General features: G+C 50.7%; 10 protein-coding genes across 10 annotated transcripts; 5 read left to right on the top strand and 5 right to left on the bottom strand.

The window, feature by feature from the left end:
- Positions 1–450: 450 nt before the first annotated feature.
- Positions 451–4,903, top strand: GT037_009770 (delta(24(24-sterol reductase)-reductase) sterol reductase; the record flags this gene model as incomplete). The annotated part of the gene is made up of 7 exons (XM_038934817.1): positions 451–754; positions 813–1,115; positions 1,162–1,263; positions 1,738–1,786; positions 1,858–3,546; positions 3,804–4,545; positions 4,613–4,903. The coding sequence occupies 7 exons, from the start codon at positions 451–453 to the stop codon at positions 4,901–4,903; spliced, it is 3,480 nt and encodes a 1,159-aa protein (XP_038782618.1).
- Positions 4,904–5,110: 207 nt separating this feature from the next.
- GT037_009769 (lipid phosphate phosphatase 1) lies at positions 5,111–6,811 on the bottom strand (the record flags this gene model as incomplete). The annotated part of the gene is made up of 3 exons (XM_038934816.1): positions 5,111–6,036; positions 6,084–6,595; positions 6,732–6,811. The coding sequence occupies 3 exons, from the start codon at positions 6,809–6,811 to the stop codon at positions 5,111–5,113; spliced, it is 1,518 nt and encodes a 505-aa protein (XP_038782617.1).
- A 702-nt stretch (positions 6,812–7,513) lies between these two features.
- Positions 7,514–9,261, top strand: GT037_009768 (alpha beta-hydrolase; the record flags this gene model as incomplete). Its single annotated transcript, XM_038934815.1, has 2 exons — positions 7,514–7,973; positions 8,297–9,261. The coding sequence occupies 2 exons, from the start codon at positions 7,514–7,516 to the stop codon at positions 9,259–9,261; spliced, it is 1,425 nt and encodes a 474-aa protein (XP_038782616.1).
- Positions 9,262–9,441: 180 nt separating this feature from the next.
- GT037_009767 (uncharacterized protein) lies at positions 9,442–11,883 on the bottom strand (the record flags this gene model as incomplete). Its single annotated transcript, XM_038934814.1, has 3 exons — positions 9,442–9,725; positions 9,798–10,222; positions 11,123–11,883. 3 exons carry the CDS (start codon positions 11,881–11,883, stop codon positions 9,442–9,444), a joined length of 1,470 nt encoding a protein of 489 aa, XP_038782615.1.
- Positions 11,884–12,736: 853 nt separating this feature from the next.
- Positions 12,737–13,318, bottom strand: GT037_009766 (uncharacterized protein; the record flags this gene model as incomplete). The annotated part of the gene is made up of 2 exons (XM_038934813.1): positions 12,737–13,109; positions 13,158–13,318. The coding sequence occupies 2 exons, from the start codon at positions 13,316–13,318 to the stop codon at positions 12,737–12,739; spliced, it is 534 nt and encodes a 177-aa protein (XP_038782614.1).
- Positions 13,319–15,433: 2,115 nt separating this feature from the next.
- On the top strand, positions 15,434–15,877 carry GT037_009765 (uncharacterized protein; the record flags this gene model as incomplete). The annotated part of the gene is made up of 1 exon (XM_038934812.1): positions 15,434–15,877. One exon carries the CDS (start codon positions 15,434–15,436, stop codon positions 15,875–15,877), a length of 444 nt encoding a protein of 147 aa, XP_038782613.1.
- A 443-nt stretch (positions 15,878–16,320) lies between these two features.
- On the top strand, positions 16,321–17,414 carry GT037_009764 (uncharacterized protein; the record flags this gene model as incomplete). Its single annotated transcript, XM_038934811.1, has 3 exons — positions 16,321–16,362; positions 16,424–17,039; positions 17,086–17,414. The coding sequence occupies 3 exons, from the start codon at positions 16,321–16,323 to the stop codon at positions 17,412–17,414; spliced, it is 987 nt and encodes a 328-aa protein (XP_038782612.1).
- A 1,326-nt stretch (positions 17,415–18,740) lies between these two features.
- GT037_009763 (uncharacterized protein) lies at positions 18,741–20,301 on the top strand (the record flags this gene model as incomplete). Its single annotated transcript, XM_038934810.1, has 3 exons — positions 18,741–19,248; positions 19,297–19,765; positions 19,815–20,301. 3 exons carry the CDS (start codon positions 18,741–18,743, stop codon positions 20,299–20,301), a joined length of 1,464 nt encoding a protein of 487 aa, XP_038782611.1.
- Positions 20,302–20,402: 101 nt separating this feature from the next.
- GT037_009762 (flavin-binding monooxygenase-like protein) lies at positions 20,403–22,346 on the bottom strand (the record flags this gene model as incomplete). The annotated part of the gene is made up of 4 exons (XM_038934809.1): positions 20,403–21,583; positions 21,632–21,950; positions 22,005–22,207; positions 22,256–22,346. The coding sequence occupies 4 exons, from the start codon at positions 22,344–22,346 to the stop codon at positions 20,403–20,405; spliced, it is 1,794 nt and encodes a 597-aa protein (XP_038782610.1).
- An 861-nt stretch (positions 22,347–23,207) lies between these two features.
- On the bottom strand, positions 23,208–23,831 carry GT037_009761 (uncharacterized protein; the record flags this gene model as incomplete). Its single annotated transcript, XM_038934808.1, has 2 exons — positions 23,208–23,608; positions 23,645–23,831. 2 exons carry the CDS (start codon positions 23,829–23,831, stop codon positions 23,208–23,210), a joined length of 588 nt encoding a protein of 195 aa, XP_038782609.1.
- Positions 23,832–23,955: the final 124 nt, after the last annotated feature.

Here is a 23,955-nt window from a genome sequence, read left to right as displayed (position 1 = left end):
CATGGAAAGAACAGCACAGATCCCATAGTCATCAATGACCATGGTGACGATGAATGTGATCTCAGGAGCATAAGTTCCTTGGAGTCTTTGGAGTCCGCCGGACTATCAGGTCAATTAATCAACAGACGACGAACTCGACCTATTCTTATAAACCAGAGTCCCAGCGGGCCATGCATCAGTATTACAACAGCGGATAGCTTCAAGAACTCTGAATTTCAAGTTTCGGCTCTTATCTCAGATTGCATAGATGATGCTCGACACGGCCGCAAAACCTGGGAAGAGAAAGACCACCGGCTTGCTCAGCTTCTACAAGAGAAGATGCGTCTAACTCCAGCCCAGCTCGCAGAGAAATCTGGATCACCAGCAGCTCTAGCTGAGTCTCCTAAGATCGTACGATCGGAGACTCTACGGCAGGCTATTAGTCATGTCTGCACACGAAATTACATCAATATGGACTTCAAGACAGAAGAAGGGACGCATTTACGGCGTCGTGACTGTGTTGTCTGCAATAATAGCATTGCCATTGGCGATCTACCCTCACTTACCGACTGCGAACATCGACCCGAGACGTGCGCAGGCTGTTACGCGGATTGGATAACTACACAGCTTCAAGGCAGTACTTGGCGTGAAGTTAAATGTCCGGGGAGCGATTGCAATGTTGTCTTGTCGTACCATGACATTCGGCTATACGCGAGCTCTGAGACTTTTGAAAAGTACGACACATTCAAAGCCCGGGCTCTCATCAACGAAGACCGTAAGTCATGATGCCACACACTTTGATAGACTAGGGAGGTGAACGCTGACAAGGACAGCCGATTTTCGATGGTGTCGGGCCTCCGGCTGTAATTCTGGTCAGATCCATACGACTGGCGTCGCAGGTAACATCTTTACTTGTTTGGGATGTGGGAGCAAAACCTGTGTTGTCCACGAGAACACATGGCACGAAGGCGAGTCGTGCGCTGAGTTCGACGACCGAACCTCCGGCCGTAAGCAACGAGAACACAAGGCGCAAGAAGAGGCGAGTGTAAGAAAAATCAAGCAGCTTACCAGAAAGTGCCCTGGCCCTGGATGCGATTGGAACATTCAGAAAAACGATGGGTGCGACCATATGACATGTGGGTTTTACCTCTTTCAACGCAAGTCTTTCGCTGACGATTATAGGTACAAAATGTGGCTACGAATTCTGTTGGATCTGCCTTTGTGATTACAAGAAGGTGTTGCGAACAAGCAATGCAGCCCATGAGAGGTTCTGTTCTCATTGGCGTCGGTAGTTTTGGATAGGTAGGAAAAAACGGCGTCGGAGACATTGCGCTTTCACAGTAAGTATATGGGATTTCCGAGAAGAAGCTAGCATACGTGCAGCAATCATGTTTGCTTTTAGACTTGAGAGAGATTCGAGGTATACGGTGTATACGCTGTGAGATTGCACCGCGATTACAGTAGCGCCCCATGTTGATGTCACGGACACGGAGTCAGCAGACTCCGATTGGTGCGCAGACCCCCTAGCCTCGAGCGACTCCCAAATTTGTACCTCTTGTCAACAAACACAAGGACTTCACCTCCGCATTCTGTGCCATTGGTCGTGTGCGCTTTGTGCTTAGCCTTGATGGTCGTGCTGTGACGGCATTTGTAACTTGTTCTAGCGCCAGCTTTCCTACTGCATTCTCTTACCGTCCCGCCTTAATTTTTTCGAGCCTGAACCCCTTTCACCGCGCATCGCCACACACGCAACTACAGCCACCATGTCGATGCGAGTGACGCGGTCGCAGGCCGGAAAGACGCCTCAGTGAGTGGATTCCAGGTTGCATACGCGTGCTGTGCAAACCCGTGCATTAGTTGCTGACATGCATAACCCAGAAAGCCCGATCGCCCTGGCTTTGTCGAGACCCCTGGACGCAGGAAGTCGCAACGCAAGTCTCTTGCATCCGACGGGTACGAGTCGACGCCTGAGCCAGAGAACTTCCTGAAGCCGTTCAAGTCCAACGAGAGCGATGTGAAGAAAGAGGCCGAGGAGAAGAGCAATGGACACGCCAACGGAAATGGACATGCAAACGGAAACGGACACACCAACGGCTACGCGAATGGACACAGCAATGGCAAGGCAAACGGACACGCAAAGAGCGAAAGGGACATCGTCGAGCTCGACTACAAGATGGAGGCGGAAAAGTTCTTCTCTCCAAAGGACAAATCCGGCCTGCATGAGTTCGGCGGCGCCATTGGTATGGGCAGCATGATGGTCTGCTTCCCAGCCCTCATGTACTACATGTGGATTGGAGCCACCTTCTACGACGGCAAATTCCCTACGCCGACCGAGGGCCAGAGCTACGGAGACTTTTTCGGACACATGTGGTATCTTGTAAAGACGGAAGCCTTCCCAAACAACAAAGCGTGGCAGATTTACTGGTTCTTCGGACTCACGCAGATGGCCTTCTACATGTTCATGCCGGGTGTCTACCGCAAGGGCAAGGCACTTCCCCACCTCGGTGGAAAGCAGCTGGACTACTACTGCTCGGCCATGTGGTCTTTCTACTCCAGCATTGTCATTATGTTGACTCTTCATTTCACTGGCGTCTTCAAGCTTTACACTCTGATTGACGAGTTTGGTCACATTATGAGCGTAGCCATTCTTTCAGGCTTCCTTTGCTCTACTATCGCATACGTCTCAGCCCGCGTCCGCGGTGCTACTGTCCGAATGACCGACAACCTCATCGTTGACTTCTTCCTTGGCTCAGAGCTCAACCCTAGACTTTTTGGTATTCTGGATTTCAAGATGTTCCTCGAGGTCCGCATTCCATGGTTCATCCTCTTCTTCCTTTCCCTCGGTACTTGCTTGAAGCAGTACGAGCAATATGGTTACGTATCTCTCGAAGCCATCTTTCTGCTCTTCGCACACTACCTGTACGCCGGCGCCTGCGCAAAGGGCGAGCACCTCATCATCACGACCTGGGACATGTATTACGAGAAGCTCGGTTTCATGCTCATCTTCTGGAACATGGCTGGTGTACCTCTCTCGTACTGCCACTGCACCCTGTACATCGCTAACCACCATCCTTCGGAATACGGCATGCCAACCTGGTTTACCGCCCTCCTCACCGTCACCTACCTCTACGTCTACTACATCTGGGATACGACCAACTCGCAAAAGAACCAGTTCCGTCAAGAAGAACGTGGTGTTGTCGATGAGCGTACTACCTTCCCCTACTTCAAATATGGACGCATCGCCAATCCAAAGACAATCCAGACATCCCATGGAAACAAGATTCTGGCTGACGGTTGGTACGGCAAAGCGCGTAAGATTCATTACACATGTGATCTTTTCTTCGCCGTCAGTTGGGGCCTCATCACTGGTTTCAAGAGCCCATTCCCTTGGTTCTACTCCGTGTTCTTCGCGGGTATGATTATTCACAGGGCGTTGAGAGATATCGAAAAGTGCAGGGAGAAGTATGGTGAAGCATGGAAAGAGTATGAGAGGCAGGTGCCTTATTTGTTCATTCCGGTAAGTCCAGTCATCTTCGACCTGAGTGAAATTGTGCTAACATGCTTCCAGTACGTCTTCTAAGTTTACGCTGTCCTTTTGAACTTTGTCCCTTGTCCGTTGCTTGATCTTTCGAGATCTACCCTGTCTTCGGACACTTTTGCGCGACGGACTGTTTTGTAGTATACCATACCATTCTTCTCGCAGTTCCAGGTTTTGACCAGGTTGGATTGGTATCGTAATGTTTGTAATGGCAGTAGTAATGTATGATGTGATGTACCAAACTCGGTGCAGAAGGAAAAGTGAAACTCTATGTATGCCCACCCAGACGCGAACCCCTGTACGTGTGCCAAGCCATGCGTCAGCGGGCCCAAGGCGCCAAAAGTTTGGACCCTCATCTTTCGTATTCGCAAACTGTCCTCCTACACCACACCACACCACAGAGCGATCGAACCCCGCGCGCATCGCCCACCATGGACGCTCTCAAATCCGCCGTCCAACCCATCACCCACAACCTCCCCCAGCCCATCGCCGACGTGGGCATCTCCCTCCTCGGCCCCTCATGCTACAAAACCCTCGTCTACAACGTCGACCTAACCGCAACCGAATGCGTCAAGCTGGCTATTTCCAAAGGCCTTGGTATTGGCATCATCGGCGCCTCCTCCATCGTCAAGATTCCACAGCTGCTCAAGTTGCTCAATAGCCAGTCGGCCGAAGGTCTTTCCTTCCTCTCATACCTCCTCGAATCGAGCTCGTACCTCATTTCGCTGGCGTACAATGTGCGCCACGGGTTCCCCTTTAGCACGTATGGCGAGACGGCCTTGATTCTCGTGCAGAACATTGCTATTGCGAGTTTGGTGCTCAAGTACAGCGGACGGGGTGTTGGTGTTGCGGGGTGGGTGGGAGGTCTGGCTGTTGCGGGTGCGGCCTTGTTCAACGACCAGTGGATTGACGCGGAGAAGTTGAGTCTGTTGCAGGCTACGGCTGGTGTACTTGGCGTAGCGAGCAAGGTGCCACAGATTCTGACGGTGTGGAGTGAGGGTTCGACGGGCCAGTTGAGCGCTTTTGCTGTAAGTTCTTGACATTGCTATCCCGTGCGATGAAGAAAGGGGTAGTTTGCTAATGTGATCCTTTCAGGTCGTCAACTACCTCCTCGGTTCCCTCTCCCGTATCTTCACCACCCTCCAGGAAGTCGACGATCCGCTTATCCTCTACGGCTTCATTGCTGGTTTCGCCCTCAACGCCATTCTCTTCCTCCAGGTTGTGTACTATTGGAATGCGCCGGCGTCCAAGAAGACGGGATCAAAGAAACTGGAGGAGCCTATCGCAGCGGACAAGAAGGAAACCGCGCGCGCCGTCTCGAGCGGATCTGCCCCATCGTATGCGGAAAAGGCGGGCAAGAGTCCTAGCACAAGACGCAGGGGCTAGACCAATCTCTATCTCCCCCGGGCTGTTGACCGTTCTTGAATTTTTAGTTGTTTTAATACACATTTGACTTGCGACTCCGTGGCTGTGCTTGGTTGATGATTACACGTATATTCAATACACAAACATGCTAATCTATGCTCAGTTGCATGCTTTTGGAGAAGAACATTTTCAACATTGATATCACAAAACGGCGTTTTCCTTCTCAGTTCATATCTGCTGAGGTGTAGTACCTACAGCGTGTGGTGGAGGCATTGGCGGGACCTCCCTCCTATCAGCCAGATCCCCCGTTGGTGACATCATAGTCTGCTGGTTTTGGAGGACGGTATTGACTGGAGGTGGAGGTGTAGGTGCGGGCGAGATACCCGCTGGTGGGTGGTATCCTGTATCCGTCAACCTCCCATTTACTGGATTGTAAACACCAGCGCCTCTCGATTGCAACTCGTAGTTGTCGTCGTCTTCCGAAGACGAATAGTCGTAAGTGTCCATTCGACGTTGGCGCGCGACATCCGCTGCAAAGGGATTTGTGGCCGGCAACTGGTTCTGGTACGTGTGCACTTTCGAGGTCATGGTAGATCCCATTGTGCCAGTTCGGTAGTTGCTCGATGCTAATGTGTCGCTTCGATCCACGCCATACTGCGATCCTGATTCCTGGCGTCTGCGTTGCGAGTTATGAATTTGTTGGCGGAAGACGTTGCCTGTCGGTTCGCCGCTACCTTCGGGCACAGCAGTCGTAGAGGAATAGCCAGACGCTTCTCCGCGCTCCACATCCACTGGTTTGTCCATGCGCTGCAGCGGTTGCACGTCCTCGTCGATCATTATTGTGGGTTGTGGCGGTGCGCGTGATGCCTTGCCCCAGGCTCGGATGGGATATGCGCGTCCTTTGCGCCACGTCTCGGAAACGGGCGGGAAATACTGGCGGTAGGAGCCCCAGGCTACGAGTATGCCGAGTAGAGCGCCAGACAAGACGTCAAATGGGTGATGGCGGGCATCCATAATACGTGTGCCTGTGATCAGAGCAGCGCCGAGGGCAGGAACCATGACGAAGAAAGTCCTCCAGACCTCGCCCTTTGCATCTAGAACATGCAGCTTTCCGGCGAGGTAGATGGAAAGGTAGAAGAGACCAGCGAAGGAGACTGAAATTTATTAGTAGTCTTCTTGGGCAGGAGAAGGTGTCACATACCACTGCTGTGGCCAGAGGGGAAGCTCTTGAAGCCATCCTGTAGAATGTAGTTGTCGGTCTGCGTGCAGATGTCGATGGTCTGGAGTACGTATTTGCCTGGGACGATCTTGGATTCGTCTACAATGCAGCGGCTGATGAGATCGGGCCGCGGCTTGCCAATGGCATTCTTCAAGGCGCCTGTGATGGTGAAAGCAGCGCCAATGCTCAAGCCAAGGCCCAGTATGCCACAGTTGAGCTCCCACAAGCGGTCCTTGAACCTGTATCTTCCTGCGAGGCGCTTGATACCAGGCCCACGCGCAGGCATGGTCGTCTGGTGGGAGAAGAGGCCGTCGATGACCATTGTGTATATTGCGATGATGACAGCGGGAGCCAGGACGACGTAGACGCATAGCCAGGGTACGGGTACGCGCTCATGTTCGGCGAAAGGGTAGTGGAGAGTGTAGTTTTCGAGGGCGAAGTGTTGGTGAAAGGGCGGGATCTTGTCGACAATGGAGAAGGTCAACATAAGAACACTATAGCCTTGTTAGTTGAGCTGGGAAGGAGATTGTGTGCTCGGAAGGGGCGGCCTTGCACTATGATGAGGTAGTCGCCGATATATCTGTGCTCGTTAGTCTCCACCACTTGTTCTATACGGGCAGTTGTACACACGAGAAGATGACCTTCTTGGGAAGGCGCTTCTTGGAGAAGGGAAGGCGCTCAGGGAGCTGTTTCGACGTCCAATCGTCCATGATGCGCTACAGGACCCAGCCAGTCGCCAAGCTCGTTATCCGCAGGCTCTCCAGGAGACAATTGTTGTCGTTCGCTCTAGTGCTGTACTGTTTGTGCTATGCGAAGGGGGCAGACGTGAATGTTTTCGGGGGTCCGCAAAGACGGCACCAAGCATGCGACCCTCCGGGGGAAATGCCAAGGGCGGAAAGGAGAAGTGAAGGTGAATGCAGAGTCAGCAGGAATATAAAGGACAGTGGGTTTGTCAGAAGACGATTGTGTATCCCTGGGGTCAGCAACGCCGTGGGTGAAGGATGTCTGGAAGTGGTACTGGGCCGACTATGCAGCGCCGCCGTGCTCAGCTTGTGGCTGTGAGAATGGAGCTGACGCGCTCTCAGACTTGGCCCTCTCCACAGCAGGTCCGCTAGCCGCCTCGAGATCAGCGCCAATTACACGTCGGCCTTGGTACGCGGAGCATTATTTACGTTGCGATAAGGTTCGTGTAGTCTGCACGCCGCAACGTCTAGTACTGCGGCCGTATGCACGGCAGGACAAGGCATCCGAGCCGAGCTGGTAAAAGAAATACGGTATGCCAACAATGGGCCTGTTCCATGTGGCGCATCCAGCGGAAGCGACGATCGGACCCAACCTTAGCGCGCCATGGCGATCAGCTTATTTTGTCACCGCCTCAGGGTCCTACACTCTACATCTATTCCTGTATCGCCATGTTTTCCTTATTCGCCAGCGAGAAGCCTCAACCCAAGGCTGCCGAGGTTGCCATCCAGAAGATCTCAAACATCTCCGCCACCCACTTGTCTCGCTTCGAGCGTCTTCCCAAGGTCCAACGCTATGCCATCATAGGTGCCGCCTCCGTTGGTGGAGTTTCCCTCCTCTACGCTTTGACGCGCTCTTCAAAGTCTGCCAGGCGTCCTCCTATCCCATCTCCCAGAGATTCGCTGCTTCCGGACTTGTCTCCTGAGGATGCTGCAGATCTTCCCTACCATCCAGCTGCATTGCCAGGAGCCCGGGATGTCGACTCACCATGGGGAACTATCCGCGTCTATGAATTCGGCCCAAGAGACGGAGAAAAAGTTTTGCTCATTCACGGGATCTCGACACCTTCAATTGCTCTGACTGACTTGGCACACAAGTTGGTTGGCAGGGGACGACGTGTCATGCTTTTTGGTGGGTCCTCCTTGCTGTCACTTCTAGTTTTTGCCACAACACCTCTCCTTTGGTTGTTTCAAGGCCTCGAAACGCACAACATCCTCGGATTGGACGCTTGGTATATGCTTTTTCTTCACGGTTTCTATGATCGTCATATCTGCATACCCCACGTTGAACCGGGCGTAAAACCGTGTCATGGTCCTTGTTACTTTACCCGTTTCGGCAAGGGGCCCGGCAGCCCTACCTAACGGTGAACCACGTGCATCGTCCATGCTGTTCCAGAAACCCGTCTTTACGGGGTCATGCTATTCCAAAAAATAAAATACTAACAACGCTTACAGACCTCTTCGGTCGCGGCTACTCTGACGGCCCGTCACCAGACACAACCGACTATGACTCCAGCCTCTTCACCACCCAGATTTTGCTTGCCCTCCAATCATCGCCCATCCATTGGTCAACCTTTACCATAGTTGGATATTCCCTTGGCGGTGCCATCGCCGCAGACTTTACGTCGTACTTCCCTTCGCTAGTCCGTGGCCTTGTACTTGTAGCTCCTAGTGGTCTCATCCGCAAGTCGCACTTCTCCATTTCCAGCAGCATGCTATACCGCAGCTCGTGGATGCCAGAGTGGATGGTGCGCAAGTTTGTTGCAAGTAGGCTATGGACAGGAGCGAAGGTTGTAGAGAGCGATCCTGAGGCCGTAGAGAATGCCGAGACCACCACGACGGCGAGCGAGGGAGATAAGACGTACGTGAGCAGCAACCAGATGCTTTTGCCAGGCAACCCACATTCCACCGTTTCTTCGGTTGTCGATTGGCAGATTCAAAATCACAAGGGTTTCGTGCCCGCATTCATATCGACTATCCGCCACGCGCCCATCTACAACCAGCACGACCGCTGGAGCGTCATTCGTGAGAACATCGAGAACCGTGCCGGTCCGCTAAAGGAAGTTTGGCTTATTCTCGGCGAGACAGACCCCATCATCAATGCCGACGAAATCACTGAGGACGCAAGGGCAGTACTCGGCGAGGACAATGTCAGGGTTAAGGTGCTAGACGGCGTAGGCCACGAAGTCGCCATTGAACGTGCGGATGATGTCGTCCGGGCTGTAAGACGAGTTGGTACCAAGAGCGAGGAGGTCCGAGAAGTCAGGGAGGAAGTCGCTGCTCCCGAGCCGGTCGAGAAGCCTGAGAAGCCCGAAAAGCCTGCGAAGGCCGAGAAGAGTGAAAAGAGCGACAAGAAGGAGAAGAAGAGCTCGAGCCGGAGGAAGCACGGAGGCTCGCACGCCAGTTCAAGCACGAAGTAAGATTCATGAAGAAATGACGAAAATGTGTCACGACGAACCAAAGAATGTATAAGAATATATAAGAAGAATAACAAGAACTCAACGCTTTGACGTAAGTTATAAAGATCTAAACTGTTCATTCAATATGCATAACTCAAATTCTCGTTCTGAAGTATTTACAACGAAAGCAATCCCATCAATCTATCCACTCCACACAGCTGGTCCAGGAGGCGTGTAGCTCGTGGGAACAGGGTAGTAAATGTTGATTTGGATACCCTTGTCATCCGCCTTGTAAGCTCCTGGGAAAGCAACCTTGGGTCCGGGTGTTCCACTGCCACCGTTCTCAACCTTCAACTGCGCACACGAAATGTAGAACTGTGCACCGCCAACTGCAGAAGCGGAGTGTAGCGCGATGTGCTCGACGCGCATAAGGTATTCGCCCGAAGGAAGGGACTTGGGTAGGGGCACTGAGACTTCTTGTTTGCCTAAATGCAGAACGTATTAGCGGGATATCCTGGAGGTAATCGAGACAACAGGAAGAAAGCGGGACAACTTACCACTCGAAGGCCAGTTCATCTGACCACCAGAGAAATCAGCACCCTGACTGTAGATCTTGAACCACACATCACCACTTCCATCCCAGTTAGCAGCCGTCTTGCCCTCTGGCACTTTCGCAAGGTAGAATTGCAGGGGTCCTGGGTGCGAGATGCTGGACACGGCTGTGAAGCCGACAGAGTCTCCAGCGTTGACAGTGTAAGTTTTTGAGCCAGTTCCGGGGGAGAGTTCGTAACAACGGATGGCGTTGGCTGTTACATCTGTTGTGGGGCCGTTAGACTGGTAGTTGGCTGTCTTGCGGACATAACTCCATTGACCAGTCTTTGTCCCTTTGACAGTGAGCTCGGGAAAGGTGTAGTGGGCGCTCGCCGTGCTGGCGGCAGCAAGGAGGGCGATGAGGACGGACTTCATGTTGACGACTGTCGGACTTTGCTATTGTGAAGAGAATGCGATGGTTGTCCTGATAAGTACTGTCCAAGGTACTCAGACTGCCTCTATATATACGATCATCAACGGCTTGATGCACTCGTCACGTACCCAGGTTTCTCTATATTACAGTACTAATGCACCCCCATCATCTACCGTGTGGTACTTCATTTTGACTGCCTGCTTGCGCACGCGATGGTCAAGCATATTGTTCCCGCCGGGTAAAAGAGTGGTTGGCGCTGAATCCACTGCCGAACCTGGATGTTGAAACGCTGGACTAGTGATAATTAATTCATGAGAAACATATTGGTGTTTAGATGAGATGAGTGGCGCGAAGACGTGGTGATTGGCTGGCAGCCTTCATGCCCTGTCCGGTAGTCGAAACACATGACCCGGGGTATATTACAATACCCTGTGTATAACCGATCTGTATCCTGCTTCCAGAAGCATGTGGTGCTCCTAATATGACAGTGAAGCCTTGCGGGAATAATTCGAGTATTTGCAGTCGGAATGAGCATGACGATAAGCTATTGGACATTATCTTGCTGCGCGCTGGTCAATCAAGTTCTTGTCGCTAGCCAGATTGGGCTTGGCCGACAAGACTGATACACACAAGGGCAGCTGCGCATCATGCTCTCTACACTTTATAACGGCACTACGACCGCATCGATGACAGTTCACTCATTGTCATTTGGCGTTCCGGTACTGATTCTGGCCGCTTAGCGAAACGCATGGCCTCCTCAGGCCTATCCATGATTGCCTACTATGGCATTGTTGGCAACCACTGCCTGCCTACCTGAGTATGTCGACAATATTTGAAACGCGCTGGAAATTGTGGATCATGATACTTTACACCCATTAAATCTCGTCACAAAATGCAGCTTAGTAGCTACGGGTACACTAAATCTCATCATCTGCCTCTTCTTCCAGGTCATCATCGTTCGCATCTGGCCTTTCTGCCATGCCCGATTCCTTGAGCAGAACGGGTGGATAGCACGATTTCAGTTTCGATGATCCCACAGATCTGTCTACCTGTATCTCCTTGATCTCCCACCAGTATCGTTGTGTCCAACTAGAAACGCTTGCAGTTTCGGTCGCACCGAGTGACTGAGATTTTCTTACCATGGCAAAACTGCTACTGGTCGTATCGTCGAAGTCTTTAGCACCGAGCAATTCCAGCCTAAACCTACCTTGTTCCGGGTCATTATTGACTGGATCATTGTTGAACGCCTCGAATTCATTATCGAACGACCTGATCGTTCCATCTATCCTTTGCCGTAGGCAATCCTTCGCTTCCACATTACCAATATCGCTGCTATCAATCCAATCAAGTATGTGTATGGATGGTCTCTGCATGAATGGTCGCTGCACATCGTATGATGCGAGGTCGAACACGAGGCCGTCTTCAGCCTCCAACTCATTTGTGTTTGCTTGGATCTTGCAGGAGGCGGAATCGCACCACCTCCATCTATATCCGCCTTCGAATTTTTCTTTTCCTTCTCCCTTGTAGAAGTAATTGAGGGTACATGCATTGAGTATTTCGACAGTGGGCCTGTCTGTAGTAGATTGGTCTTCGATAGCATTAGCGTCAAGCGATGGGCCGACCGTATCCGAATTGTGAGGTTTGTCAACAATGAGAATAAGAACTTGAACAGTAGGCATTTTTACCGTAGAGGGAGTATCCCGGTTTTAGTGTTGCTTGATGATGATGGCTAAGGTGGACATGGAGACTTTGTGATACTTATAGATGTGTGTGTACGCGTAAACACTTCATAGCAATTGTTTGTCACGACGATACGGCAATTCATGTACCAGCAGCAAGGCTTGCCGACAGTTGGTTCTATCTGCTTTCATCTGCACCTTGAGTTCACTCAGATGAAGAGGCCATATAAGGGGGCAGGTGGAGGACTTGCTTTTCTGGCGAAGGATGTATATCTCCAGAGTTACCTACGTAGCGTCCCGTGGTTGCAATCAGCGGTAGTCATGATAAGCTTCACACAACTTTTCGGCCCTACTCTACAACGGCAATCGTACTAGTATCTTGACGTCGGGTTGTGGAGGGTCCAAGCACGGACATTGTGTTGGAGTGAAGCGCGGCCGCCGGGAGAACTCGGACAGTCGGGCGATCTCGAGCGAGCAGATGCACCGAATAGCGAACACCACTATCACCGGCCAGAAGAGAAAAGCAGTTCTTGTTTGACATAGTAAATTGATATTGAATCTGATGATATTGGTATAGTAAACAAGTCGTAGCCCAATGTTGGGTCTGTTGCTAAATGCTAGAAACGCTAAATGCGAAATGCTAAATGCGAGACATGTTTCCTCAATGTCACTTCTCGAGATACACGTAGCAGTGACACTTTGGGTTGGGGTTTGTGTCTGCTCGTGGCCTGACGGTGCGACGCGGCAGCGTTCTGCGTGCGGGATATTCCTTCTCTTCTTCTCAATCTGCATGCGCTTTAAGGCGCGAAGCTGGTACTCTGCTCTTCTTATGGAGCACTTCCTCTTACTTCACTCACTGCACCTCGTAGAGCTCCATGGCCCTCTGTAGATCCTCAAGGCTGGCCTTGTCGCCGTAGGCCTCTTCGAGAATCCTTCTCCTGTCCTTCTTGGCAGTCATCTTAGCCTCCATTCCAGCAATGGCCCTCTCCATATCTTCCAAGCTTGAGCGCTCGCCATAAGAGTCCATGAGCATCTGGTTCTTTTGTTCCTGGGTGAGTTCAAGGGCAGAGTGAACCTTGCGGTTGGCCTCGTTAAGTGCATTGGTCACGCCAAAGCCTATGTTGGCATTAGCATCACCGAGCGTAAGGGGTCGTCGAGGCTGTGATGATGCGTTCTTTGACAGGTAGATCGTACCAGCAGCTACAGCAGCCATAGTAGGCAGGTACCTAATTCTTGTCAGTGCTAGATAAAATTAGGAGCAGGGCGAAACTCACCATTTTGCTACCCTTCCGAGCCTTGGGACGACACTGGCACCAGGGGTGGATGTCATCTGTGCTGCAGCAACATCTTCCATGGAGATGGCGCCACGAGCACGTGTTGAGGTGGTGAAAAGCCTCTGGCGGACAAGAGTAGAAGTGCGGAGGAGGAAAGACATGTTGATTGTTGTGTAGTAGTGGCGAAGATGAATGTGAATGCCAGGTATGGTGATGATGGTCTTCCTCTAGGCGGTTGACTTTTTCGTCTTATATCTTATCGTCGTATGTATGGTGATGTAGTGATGTGTGGTGTTTGAAATGTGTGGCACTTGGTAGCCAAGGTGTATGAGAGTATCGGCCGCGGTTTGACTTCGGTAGTGCGATGTTTGATTGATGGCTTGCAACGTGTATGGTGTTCCGCTGTCCGGTGAGACATACCAAGCGCGGCGTATGCAGACTGTATATACAATAGCCTCGTGCGGGGAAACGCAGGTCACGAGTGGGCTGTGCACTCCTGTGCACTCCTGTCTCTCCACCCAACCCATACATCATGCCACGAATCACAGCACTTGACATCACCGGGTTCCGTGACACAAGTGGACTGGGCCGGTTGGTCCGACACATTCTCGCGTCGCAACCCCAGACCAAGAGACCACTGACGTACCAGGGCGTTGGGTGCTCATCTCCAGTAGGTTTCCGGCCGCGCATGTATTGCGGCTTCGACTGCCCTGCCGGTCAGAAAGGGCTCGGCTGGTGAAACGGCAGCGGCCGACATCCAATCGCACGCAGGGACGATGGAAGTAGGCCATGTGGGGTTAGTTGTATGCTGATCGTGGTTAGATGAAAGTCTTTCGATTGTGGGGTGAGCATGTGCATCGCGTGGCCGGCCGAGGTCCCGCGACCCTGATGTCAGCGTGCATATTAGCAACCTGCTCGTGGAGTGACCAAAAACGTAAACAACACCAACTTCGTCAACATTCTTCATCGTCATCTATACCCGCTTTGATCTATTGGAAGGAAATTTTCGACATTCTAGACTATGACAGCATCGCAGATGTCCATGAATCTGTGCGATTTCAGTATTCAACGATGAACGCACACCCCATCCCTCGAACCTCTAAAACAGCAGCCTTCAACACGACATATGCGGCGCGAAAGTTTTTGAGTTCATCTGCGCTGAACTGATTAATATGGATCGTGTCGCACTCTCGAGGTTTGGCTATGACATATACCCTGCCTTGTCTCAAGAGTAGCATCAGCTTTGAGAAGTTGCTTCCGAGACGCGAACTTGAAAGCTCTGGCTTGGCCGAACGGGTGCTGGAACAGTTTTCAGGACAACGAAAAGGCTATTATGATAGCCGGATTCGACGTCACCTGTATACGGCAAGCAAAAAATACTGTAATCGAGGTTCGAACTCGAGACCCTTCGCGGTTCGCACATAGGTGTGAGGCGAATGTCATAACCGCTAGACCACTACAGCTCCTGCTTCTGATTGGTCAGTAGCGAACCTGTCAGGCTTAGACCATGCAGCAGATATCGAATCATTCCAAAGTGTTGGAAATTATGAGAGTGGAGAGTGTTTGCAGTTGCGAAATTCATGGATTGAGGACGTGGCGGGTGAGCTTTGGTGGAAGCAAGGAGCGACAGCTTACTGTAGCCGAACATTTCCTCCTTATATTGATACTTCCAGCCTCCTTATGCGGACCGACTAGTGGGAACGACGAAGAGTACGCACATGTAGTGTCTTGATTACAACAATACAGGGTTTCTTGACAGTTGCGCAATCTCTAGCTTGGTTTACACATCAATATGAATTTATAATTCACGTATGTACGCGCAACGCGAAGCTTCGTCTTTCCCGGTAAGGCTACAGTCCGCTCCCAACTACTCGCGAGGCTAAAGGCATCTGTAACAAAACTGGATAAGACACTAGTGGGGGTACACCTTCCCCTCCTATATGGATCGATTGAGCAAGGTCTTTTAACTGCCTGTAGTCGGTACAAACATCCGGTACGTCTGTATTCTCTCACCCAACGGACTATACGAAGACTCTTTAGTCAATTGCTCCTATTAACACAAGTGTCCACCGCAAATTCCCGTAGAAGGAATTATCTCGAATTTACTTCACCTAATGTATTTTCAACTCTATTCTTCATATCTGGTCAGTTTGTGGCAGAGTGCCTCCGAGAGAATCCTAGCAACCAACCACCTCGTGCCGTTCCTGTAGCTTAGGCTACGATCGGTGAGATAATTAATACCACTAGCATAGGATCCATCGAACATATCGGAAGAAATGTTAGAGTCTAACTTCATTGCCAGAGTCGCGCCAATTGAAGATAATGGAACGAATGTTGATCACTGCATGTCGTTCACATATGCCGCACACTTAGCGCCAATGACTTCAGCAATCGCTAAGCTCATGAGAGCTGTACCTAACAGGAATCATACTGCGGATTGCCCATTTTCGGGATCATGTGCGCGTTCTAACTCTTGGTACAGAGACACGTACGAATTAGCGGATGTGCTTCATATCATGCATGCTCATGGGGTGTCACCAAGAGAGCACGTTAGGCCACTCAGTGTCTCAATGTGCCATATGATGACTCTCCTTCTAGTTAGAGGACAATTTCATAGATATGGTAGGAGAATCTTGCATTCGAACACAAAATGCTCGATGCAGGTCGAGACTTTCCTAACCAGGCTTAGCTTGGACTATTCACCCGGGCAGCTACACTAGGGTTACTTACTAAGGCCTTTCTTTATTTGGTCAGCTATCTTCTTCACCCACGTATGCATTGAGTTCCAGAGAAGTATCGAAGGAACATGCGGGGTTCGTACGCCCGGGCGTCAATGCAGTCAGATACTAACACATGTTACCACGGGCGTAGAGTAGAACCAATGGCCGGCCTCCACTATGGTCGTCAAAGACATTAGTGGTGGTTATACTCTATGTGTATCGTGTGTAGGCTTTCAGTAGGGTTGTCGTATTGGCGGGATATCCTTGCATTCGTACATCGAATGGATGCCTGAAGATGAATTGATCTTGCAAGCGACTCTGATAGAGGATCACTAATCTCAGGCTCTGCATAGCGACGTGAGAGGTTATATAACTATGTGAGCAAAGGCTGCCGTAGCCATATTCTTCACCACTTTACAATCAGTATTCAGCTGCATATAGTCATGACCAAGTTAATCGCCGTCGTTGGAGTCACTGGAAACCAGGTACGCGCATCTTACGTGGAACAATCGTTCCACAGCTGCATACAATAATAACACAGAATAGGGTGGTTCGGTCGCTCGTGTGTTCCAGAATGAGCCCGGATGGAAAGTTCGTGGCATCACTCGGGACCCGTCCAAGCCATCCGCTACAAAGTGGTCATCTGACAACGTTGAAATCGTAGCGGGCGACCTTGATGACCTGGAGTCACTGAAGAAAGGGTTTGAAGGTGCAAACGTCGTTTTCGGCACGACCGACTTTTGGGCTCATCTGAACGCCCCAGCAACGCACCAAGTTGCGGCCGAGCAGAAGCGCACAGCCAATGAGGTAGCGTTCGACCGGGAGGTTGAGCAAATGAAAGCTATCATCGACGCAACAGCGGCTCATGTTAGCACTTTGGATCGCGTCGTGTTGTCCACGCTTTCTTCAGCGAGAAAATGGAGCAATGGCAGCATCAAATGGAACTATCACTTCGATGCCAAGGCCGAAGCTGAGAACTATCTGAAAGAGACGTACCCGGAGCTGTGGGCCAAGACGAGCCTGCTGCACCTGGGTTACTATGCAAGCAACTGGAAGAACTTTAGTGGGAAACCGGAAAAGCAGGAAGATGGTACCTTCGTTGTCAGTCTGCCCATTAGCGGAGACAAGAAGATTCCAATGGTCGATCCGGTTGCAGATACTGGTTAGTTTCGTTTGCCTTCTATACAGCTATCAACTGACATCACCAGGCAATTTCACGAAAGCGCTTGTTGAGTTGTCACCAGGTAAGCTCATCAGTGGCGCTGGATCGTACATCTCGTTCGATGAGTGGTGCGACACTTTTGGGAAGGTGAACAACGTGAAATGCGTGTTCAAGAAGATGCCTCGGGATACAATGGAAGCTGCGATGGGGCCCGTGTACGGGCCCGAAATTGCTGACATGTACGAGTACTTCGACAAGTTCGGGTTTGAAGGAGGCAATCCTGATGTCGTGTTTCCATGGGATTTAGGCATCGACGTGAAGTACACTTCCATGGAGGAATACTTGAAAGGTGAAGATTGTAGTTCGGGTTTGTAAGTGATCGAGAAAGAGCATCATCAGACCGACCTTAAACAACAATATCATCCTTGTTCCTTCAAGTAGCGGCAAGCTTGTATTGCAAGGTGTTGAAGGCTTGAAAGGCGGACGATTGTGATCGGTGACCGCTATCTTGGGGTGGAGCTCACCCGGAGGGGCTCGTGCATTTAGCGCAGAGCGCCGCATGCCACATTCAATGCTCTTGTTGGCAGCCTTCCCACACTTACTTACACTTTCACCCGCTTGATACCCAACTCCCAACATCCTGAACCCGTACGGCGATGTTCGATATATCACGTGTTGGATCGGGTTTCGAATCACGCATATCGTCTCCTCAATACGAAGCTCCAAATAATTGTCTAATCGCTCTCGAAAGAAAAAGTTGTCGAATTCTGTAGAGGCATCACGTACTCATCCCAGACATCAAGAACAATGCGAATGGAGATCAGTGGGGCAACTGTTGTGCACGTGTACGACGGCGTTTCCCGACACCAGTCCGTGGATGGAACAAATGTCGCACGCATTGCAGGACCGCCTATCGACTGATCCAGCATTAAATAACAAGACAGTTGACCAGATCGAATCGCTGCCCAGGATCACGCCATGACAGCACCTTAGCAAGCCGCACCCGAGTGAAAGGCAGGCTATGGGACTTATTCGCCGTAAGCGGTATCAATCCGTCCGGGGTATTGATAGCGATTGCATTACCGACAGCGGGGGAGTTCTAGAGCCGCCCCCGAGATGCGCCGTATACGATACTTGATCTGGCAGAAATTCAGTCGATAAACCACTTGACAAGAGTCACGACTACCTTCACGCCCTACGCCAAGATGTTTGGGGTTCTGATACTGTACAAGGCTAGGGTCGATGCGCTCGCGCGGGCGATCTACGGTGAGAGACCCCGCCAAACCCGTGATAGTGTTATCCATACAGCGACATCAGCCTAGTAATTGCGGCCCATCTCTCACTCTCTCGAGAAGATATCGTCATTCTCTTCGCTTGGGTGCAGTCGTGGCGCGGTAATTACTTTTCCTGGGTAGTCTCGCAGGTCGCTTCGTGCATGTATGTAGAAGTCGCCCCGCCCCGCATCTCAACGATAAGGCCGTCATTCTTGGTCTTTGACTGTACTACGTAGCAGAATATGCCTCTTTCCTATCTTTCGACATATAGACACCTTGCATTCAGATCGTCGCCATCGTCGCCCATTCAGCATTGATGCCTGATCATCCTTGCCAACACTAATCGCATAGAAGAGAAGGAGTTGGGTTGTTTCGACAATTGATGAGGACAGAATTTGTGATTTAGAAGGATCAAAGACAACTCAATATGGCCTCCAACCTTTTACTGCTACTAGGATTAGCCTTCATCCTCAGTTCAGCTTTTCTTTTGTTACAGCGAAGCAAGCGCAACATCCTCCTACAGCGGCTACGCAACGGCGGTCGACGAGTGTCAGGTGCAAAAACCCCTCCGAGGTCTTTATCACCAGGGAAGAAGGCCGTCTCTGCCACCGAGATCGATTACTCTGACACCTTCCCACCATCACGACGCTTCGTTTTGACCGAGACCAAGAACGAGAATAAGGATGAGTCCCAGGGACCAAACCCAGGATGGCAGAAGAGGGTTTTACCCATGGAAAAGCCATATATGGATGCTGACGACTCTGCCTTCCTTCCATGTGGCTTCTCCGTGAAGGAGATAAAAGCTCTCGGCGACTTTCCGGACTACGCTACACTCAGTGGCGTGCCTCTTCCCGACCCTTACCCAGAGTTTGACATAAACAAGGCATTACCCCGCCCATATAGACCGTTTAGATGGTCTTACCACCAAACAATGTGTATGTCATTTTGACATCCGTCTCTGGCACTGTGCTGATCATCAATAGCCATCACCAAGATGCAAACTGATTGGTGGATTGAACTCCATAACACTTATGAGGAGAGCATCAAGCAGCGGCAGGCCTTGTTTGCAGAGCATGGAGAAGCAGTTCTTCAAGCCCTACCAGGCTCAGAGCTCGCCTGCAAAGAACTAATGGAGATGGTGTTGCAGTTCGTATGCACAAGGTATCCGCACTACTTCAGCCTATCATCCGATAAGAGAAAATTCCACAACGGTATCCTGAAGACAGACACTGATCTCACTACGACCCTACCTCTACACGTTCTTCTTAACAACATCCCTGAAGACTTTGCCCTCATGCTGCGGAACGAGAAAACAGGATTGTACGTATTCCGAGCCGGCGTTATCTGCAGTGCGCTGGGCTGGAATGTGGGGTCGAAAATCGGGCTTGAACTCGCCGGTATACACAAGCCTATCCCAGACTATAAGGAGAAGATGCAGTTCTCCATGGACAGGTATGTCTCATCGATATCATGTTTGAACCTACTAACCCTAATCTCGTAGATATTTTGCCAAAAAGCCGACAGAAAAGCCCATTCAGCGCGGTTCCTGGGGTCTAGAAATCGACACTCCGCTGTACATGCCACCTGGTGACCCCCACGAAGCTCTGCGCAACCAACAATTACCTCCCTCCGAACTACCCCTTTCGCGTATCCATCTTCGCGTAGACTGGCAAACACTCCGTCGACTCCCTTTGTCCGGGGCCGTCGTGTTCAATTTCAAAGCGCTCTTTACCCCGATCGAAGAGTTTAGGGAGGAAAAATACGTCCCCGGCTTGCTGCTCAAGGTGTTGAAGGAGGGAAAGAAGGAGCTGATGGAGTACAAAGGGACGTGGCATGTGGAGCATGTTGTTATTCCCAACTTAGAAAAGTGGCACAGGGAGCAGGTTGATAAAGGTTTGGTTGAGAAGGACTGGGACCCGCAGACGTTGGGTGAGAGTCCTTGGTTTGAGGGATGGGAAAAAAGGTGGAAAGAGAGACAGGGGTTTTGAGGCGGAATTAGGGCTCTACTGAAAAGTGGAAGAGAGATTTTTCATACATTTTGCATATTCCTTTGATATCACACAAACATATTCACACTAATGAACCGCAATCAAGCTCGCAGTCCGAGTCTCTTGGGCAACTTACCCCGATACACCCATGCTGCACCTGCAGCGACTGCACTCAGTGTTCCAAGCACCAACGTAGTATTACTGACCAGTGTCTCCTCATGAACCCTTCCAATCTTCGTCTCTTGCTTCCCCGTACCAAATACAACTTTACTTGCGCTCACTCCTCCAGTACTCTTCTCCACCATCACACCATCATCAGAATGTGCAGCACTACCAGCACCAGCTGTCGTTTCGAAATCCTCCCAATCAACCTTTGCGAGCATCTCCTGATATTCAATCACAGTCCCGGACCAATTATTAGTAATTCTTCCCTCCTTATTTTTATACCAACTATTACATTTCGGATCCGCGAAAGAACTGTTCTTCAGTATCTGCTGAATTCCCTCGTTCCATTCATGTGTTCTGCCTTCTTTGGGCATGATGCCCATCCTCTGGCCCCTGTTCCGCGCATCGAGTACAGCAGAGACGAGCGTGTTGAGGTACCGAGACTGTGCTTCGATCATCAAGATGATGGAGTTGTGGCCCAGATTTGTGTTGGGTCCGTAGAAGAGTCCAAAGTTGGGCAAGGAAGGGATCGTCGTCCCGTATAGGGCTGTGGCGCCGGAAGACCAGATTTCTGCTAGAGGTCGTGATTGCGTTCCAGTTACTTTAATGGGGTGCAAGAACTCTACTGTGCGGAAACCAGTTGCGAGGACAATGGTATCGTGCTCGTGATGAGTGCCATCCTCGAGCTCGATGCCGGTTTCCGTAATCCGACGGATCTTATTGCTCTCGAGAGTTGTTTTGGGGTTGGCAACGGCGGGGTAGTAATCGTCGGATATAATGACGCGCTTGCAACCTGGACTGTAGTCTGGGGTGAGTTTTGACCAGAGGTCGGGCTGGTTGGGGATCTGCGTCTTCATCATCTCTATGCAGCTACTTCGGATGACTTCTGCGAACTCGCTGCTGCTGTCTGTTACGGCGTCATAGAAAGACTCGCGAAAGTCCATCATATTCGCGCGGATGCGCCAGCGAACTGGAGGAAGGTAGCGCAGTACTGCGCGTTTGAAGGCGCTGACGGGCCCATCGAGACGTGGAATGACCCAATTTGGAGTTCGTTGGTAGATTGTCAATGAGGATGTTTGTGGCAAGATCTCGGGAATAATTTGAGCAGCAGTAGCACCTAATTTTGATCAGTTTCGTTTTCCTGAGTGATGAATATCACACGTACCGTTACCGATGATGCCCACACTTTTGCCCTCAAGGCTGTGGCTCCAATCCCAACGCGCCGAATGCATGATCTTGCCCTTGAAGTCTCCTAACCCTTCAATTTCTGGATATTGTGGCTGGTTCAGCTGGCCAACAGCTGAGACTAAAAAGTCGCATTCGATACTATAAGCAGGATTGAATTCTGCGTCTTTACCACCAGTCACGTTGACGTCGACCTTCCAACGATTCTTGGAATCGTCCCATGTCGCGGACTCGACTGATGTGTTGAACCGGATGTATTTGTAGAGGTTGTATTTGCGGGCTACGTTGCGGAGATAGTCCTGCAATAGAGTGAGACAAAGCCAAGGAAGGAAAGAAATCGTGGGGACACATACAAGTATTTCCTCTTGTCCAGGGTACTCTCTAGTCCAATCCGGATTCTGTTCGAATGAATAACTATACAACATGCTCCAAACATCGCAACAACAACCTGGATACTTGTTGTCATGCCATGTTCCGCCGACGCTGGAGCTCTTCTCAACAATGATGAAGTTGTGACATTGGTTGCGCTTAATGAGGTCGATTGCCATGCACATACCTCGGCGAGGTTAGCATCGAACCTCAAGACCTTTGTAGGACTACTTACCAGAGATACCGGCTCCGATGATGACAACTGCAGCGTCAGTGTGGTCTTTGTTCCCGACCGGGACTTGCGGCCATGGTTGCGAGTCACCCATTATGATCGATGTAGCTATCTCTAACGGTATGCGCAGAAAGGAAGTAGACGATCACGGAGGCACGTTTGAAGATGTAGTTTTCGGGAGGAAGCAAGAAGATGGGCGAAGACGCAAAGCGAAGGCTATTCACATGATCGGGTCCGAAGCGGATTTTACAGATGAGCAAGCAGCACGGTGTAACACTACTGGTCGCTCAGCGAATGATCGTGTCGAGACGTATCCGGTCCGAAGTAGCTTGTGGTCCCTTCCCCTCACCACATACCCGAGCGTTGGTTCCCGAGGTTGTCACAGAGTTGCCATCATTGACATACAGCTGCTACACTATCATCGACATGCAGCATTGGGAAAGACTGATAAAACTTTACAAAAATACGCACCATACAAGAACTCCTGCAGCTAGCGGACAAAGCATGACAGATATGATGCATGTACGGGAATGAGCGTGGTGGTCGACCAGGGCGGCGCCTCCTCATAATGTGGAGAAAGCGCTAGTCGGCAGCTTTAGCCCCATTGGGTGTGTTACGACGCCACCATCGAGTCGACAGGAACGACTCATTTGATTGACCTAGGAAATGAGTAATGGTAGTGCAGCCTGGGCGAGTGAATCTAGCTATGGTTTTCATTTGCTTTGTATGACGAACATGCTTCGAGGATATCGTTTGTGATAACACTTGCCTAAATGAGTAGTGCTGTTTACAAGACGGTAGTTGAGGTCATTCGATTTGGCCATCGCTTACTTTGCAGGATCCCGATGTTAATGCTTACCCTCCGTCTTGATATATGCCCAGACTTCCTCCCTTGCGTATTCCCTCTTGTCACCTAGTCGGCTACATGACTGCCATGAGCGTGATTCTGTTCTTTCTAGGGATCGTGCTGATTTGTTGTGTCTCCGTCATCTGCCGCAGTCTCGGACTCGAACCGGCGGGTCTGTATCACTCCCCATCGTACTTTTTTTGCTCGCTTCTCTCCTCCATCTTGCCATTTGTGAGTACTGGCAGGATAGCCTGGCAATCCGGACACGGCTCTTATCCGGCCCCATGCCTCGCTCTTTTGTGCTTTCGATATATTCAGATTTGGACTTTTCGGGCCAGTCTTGAAAGGGTAGACATGCTCATTATGATGACCGTCTCGTCTTTTGTTATGGGATTGGAAATATGACTGGGTGGGTATCGTCTGCGATCTCTTGTGAAGTTGATAGCCTGCGTTTGACTGTCTGTCGCTTTTGAGGCCGTTGTGATGCGCTGCTTCGCTTTGATATTTTGGTGGATCGAAAGGCTGTCGATTTTGACGAGTGCTCCATGTCGACCGTTCACTTTGTCTGACTTTCTCGCGATACTGAACATGTCGCGGATTATCTTGGAGTATGTAGTTCAGTGCAAGGTATAAAAGAACGGCATACTCCCAGACAGTAGTTGCCGTGCTAGTTGAGTTTCGTGGAAGCTTTTGATCTGACGGTCGTGGCGGCTGTACTCTTGGGTTCTTCATCACCAAAGGGGTGTGTAGCCCATGGAGAGAAGCATATCGGCACGATACATTGTTGATTCATTGGAAGTGTATCAGCCCGCGTTGTTGACTCTATAGCCTATGCGCTGCTCTGACTCTGTCAGTT

This window comes from Alternaria burnsii, assembly GCF_013036055.1.
Source record: "Alternaria burnsii strain CBS107.38 chromosome Unknown 725, whole genome shotgun sequence".
Lineage (NCBI taxonomy): Eukaryota > Fungi > Ascomycota > Dothideomycetes > Pleosporales > Pleosporaceae > Alternaria > Alternaria burnsii.
The sequence above is the reverse complement of the archived record's forward strand: the minus strand, read 5'-3'. Positions and strand labels throughout refer to the sequence as shown.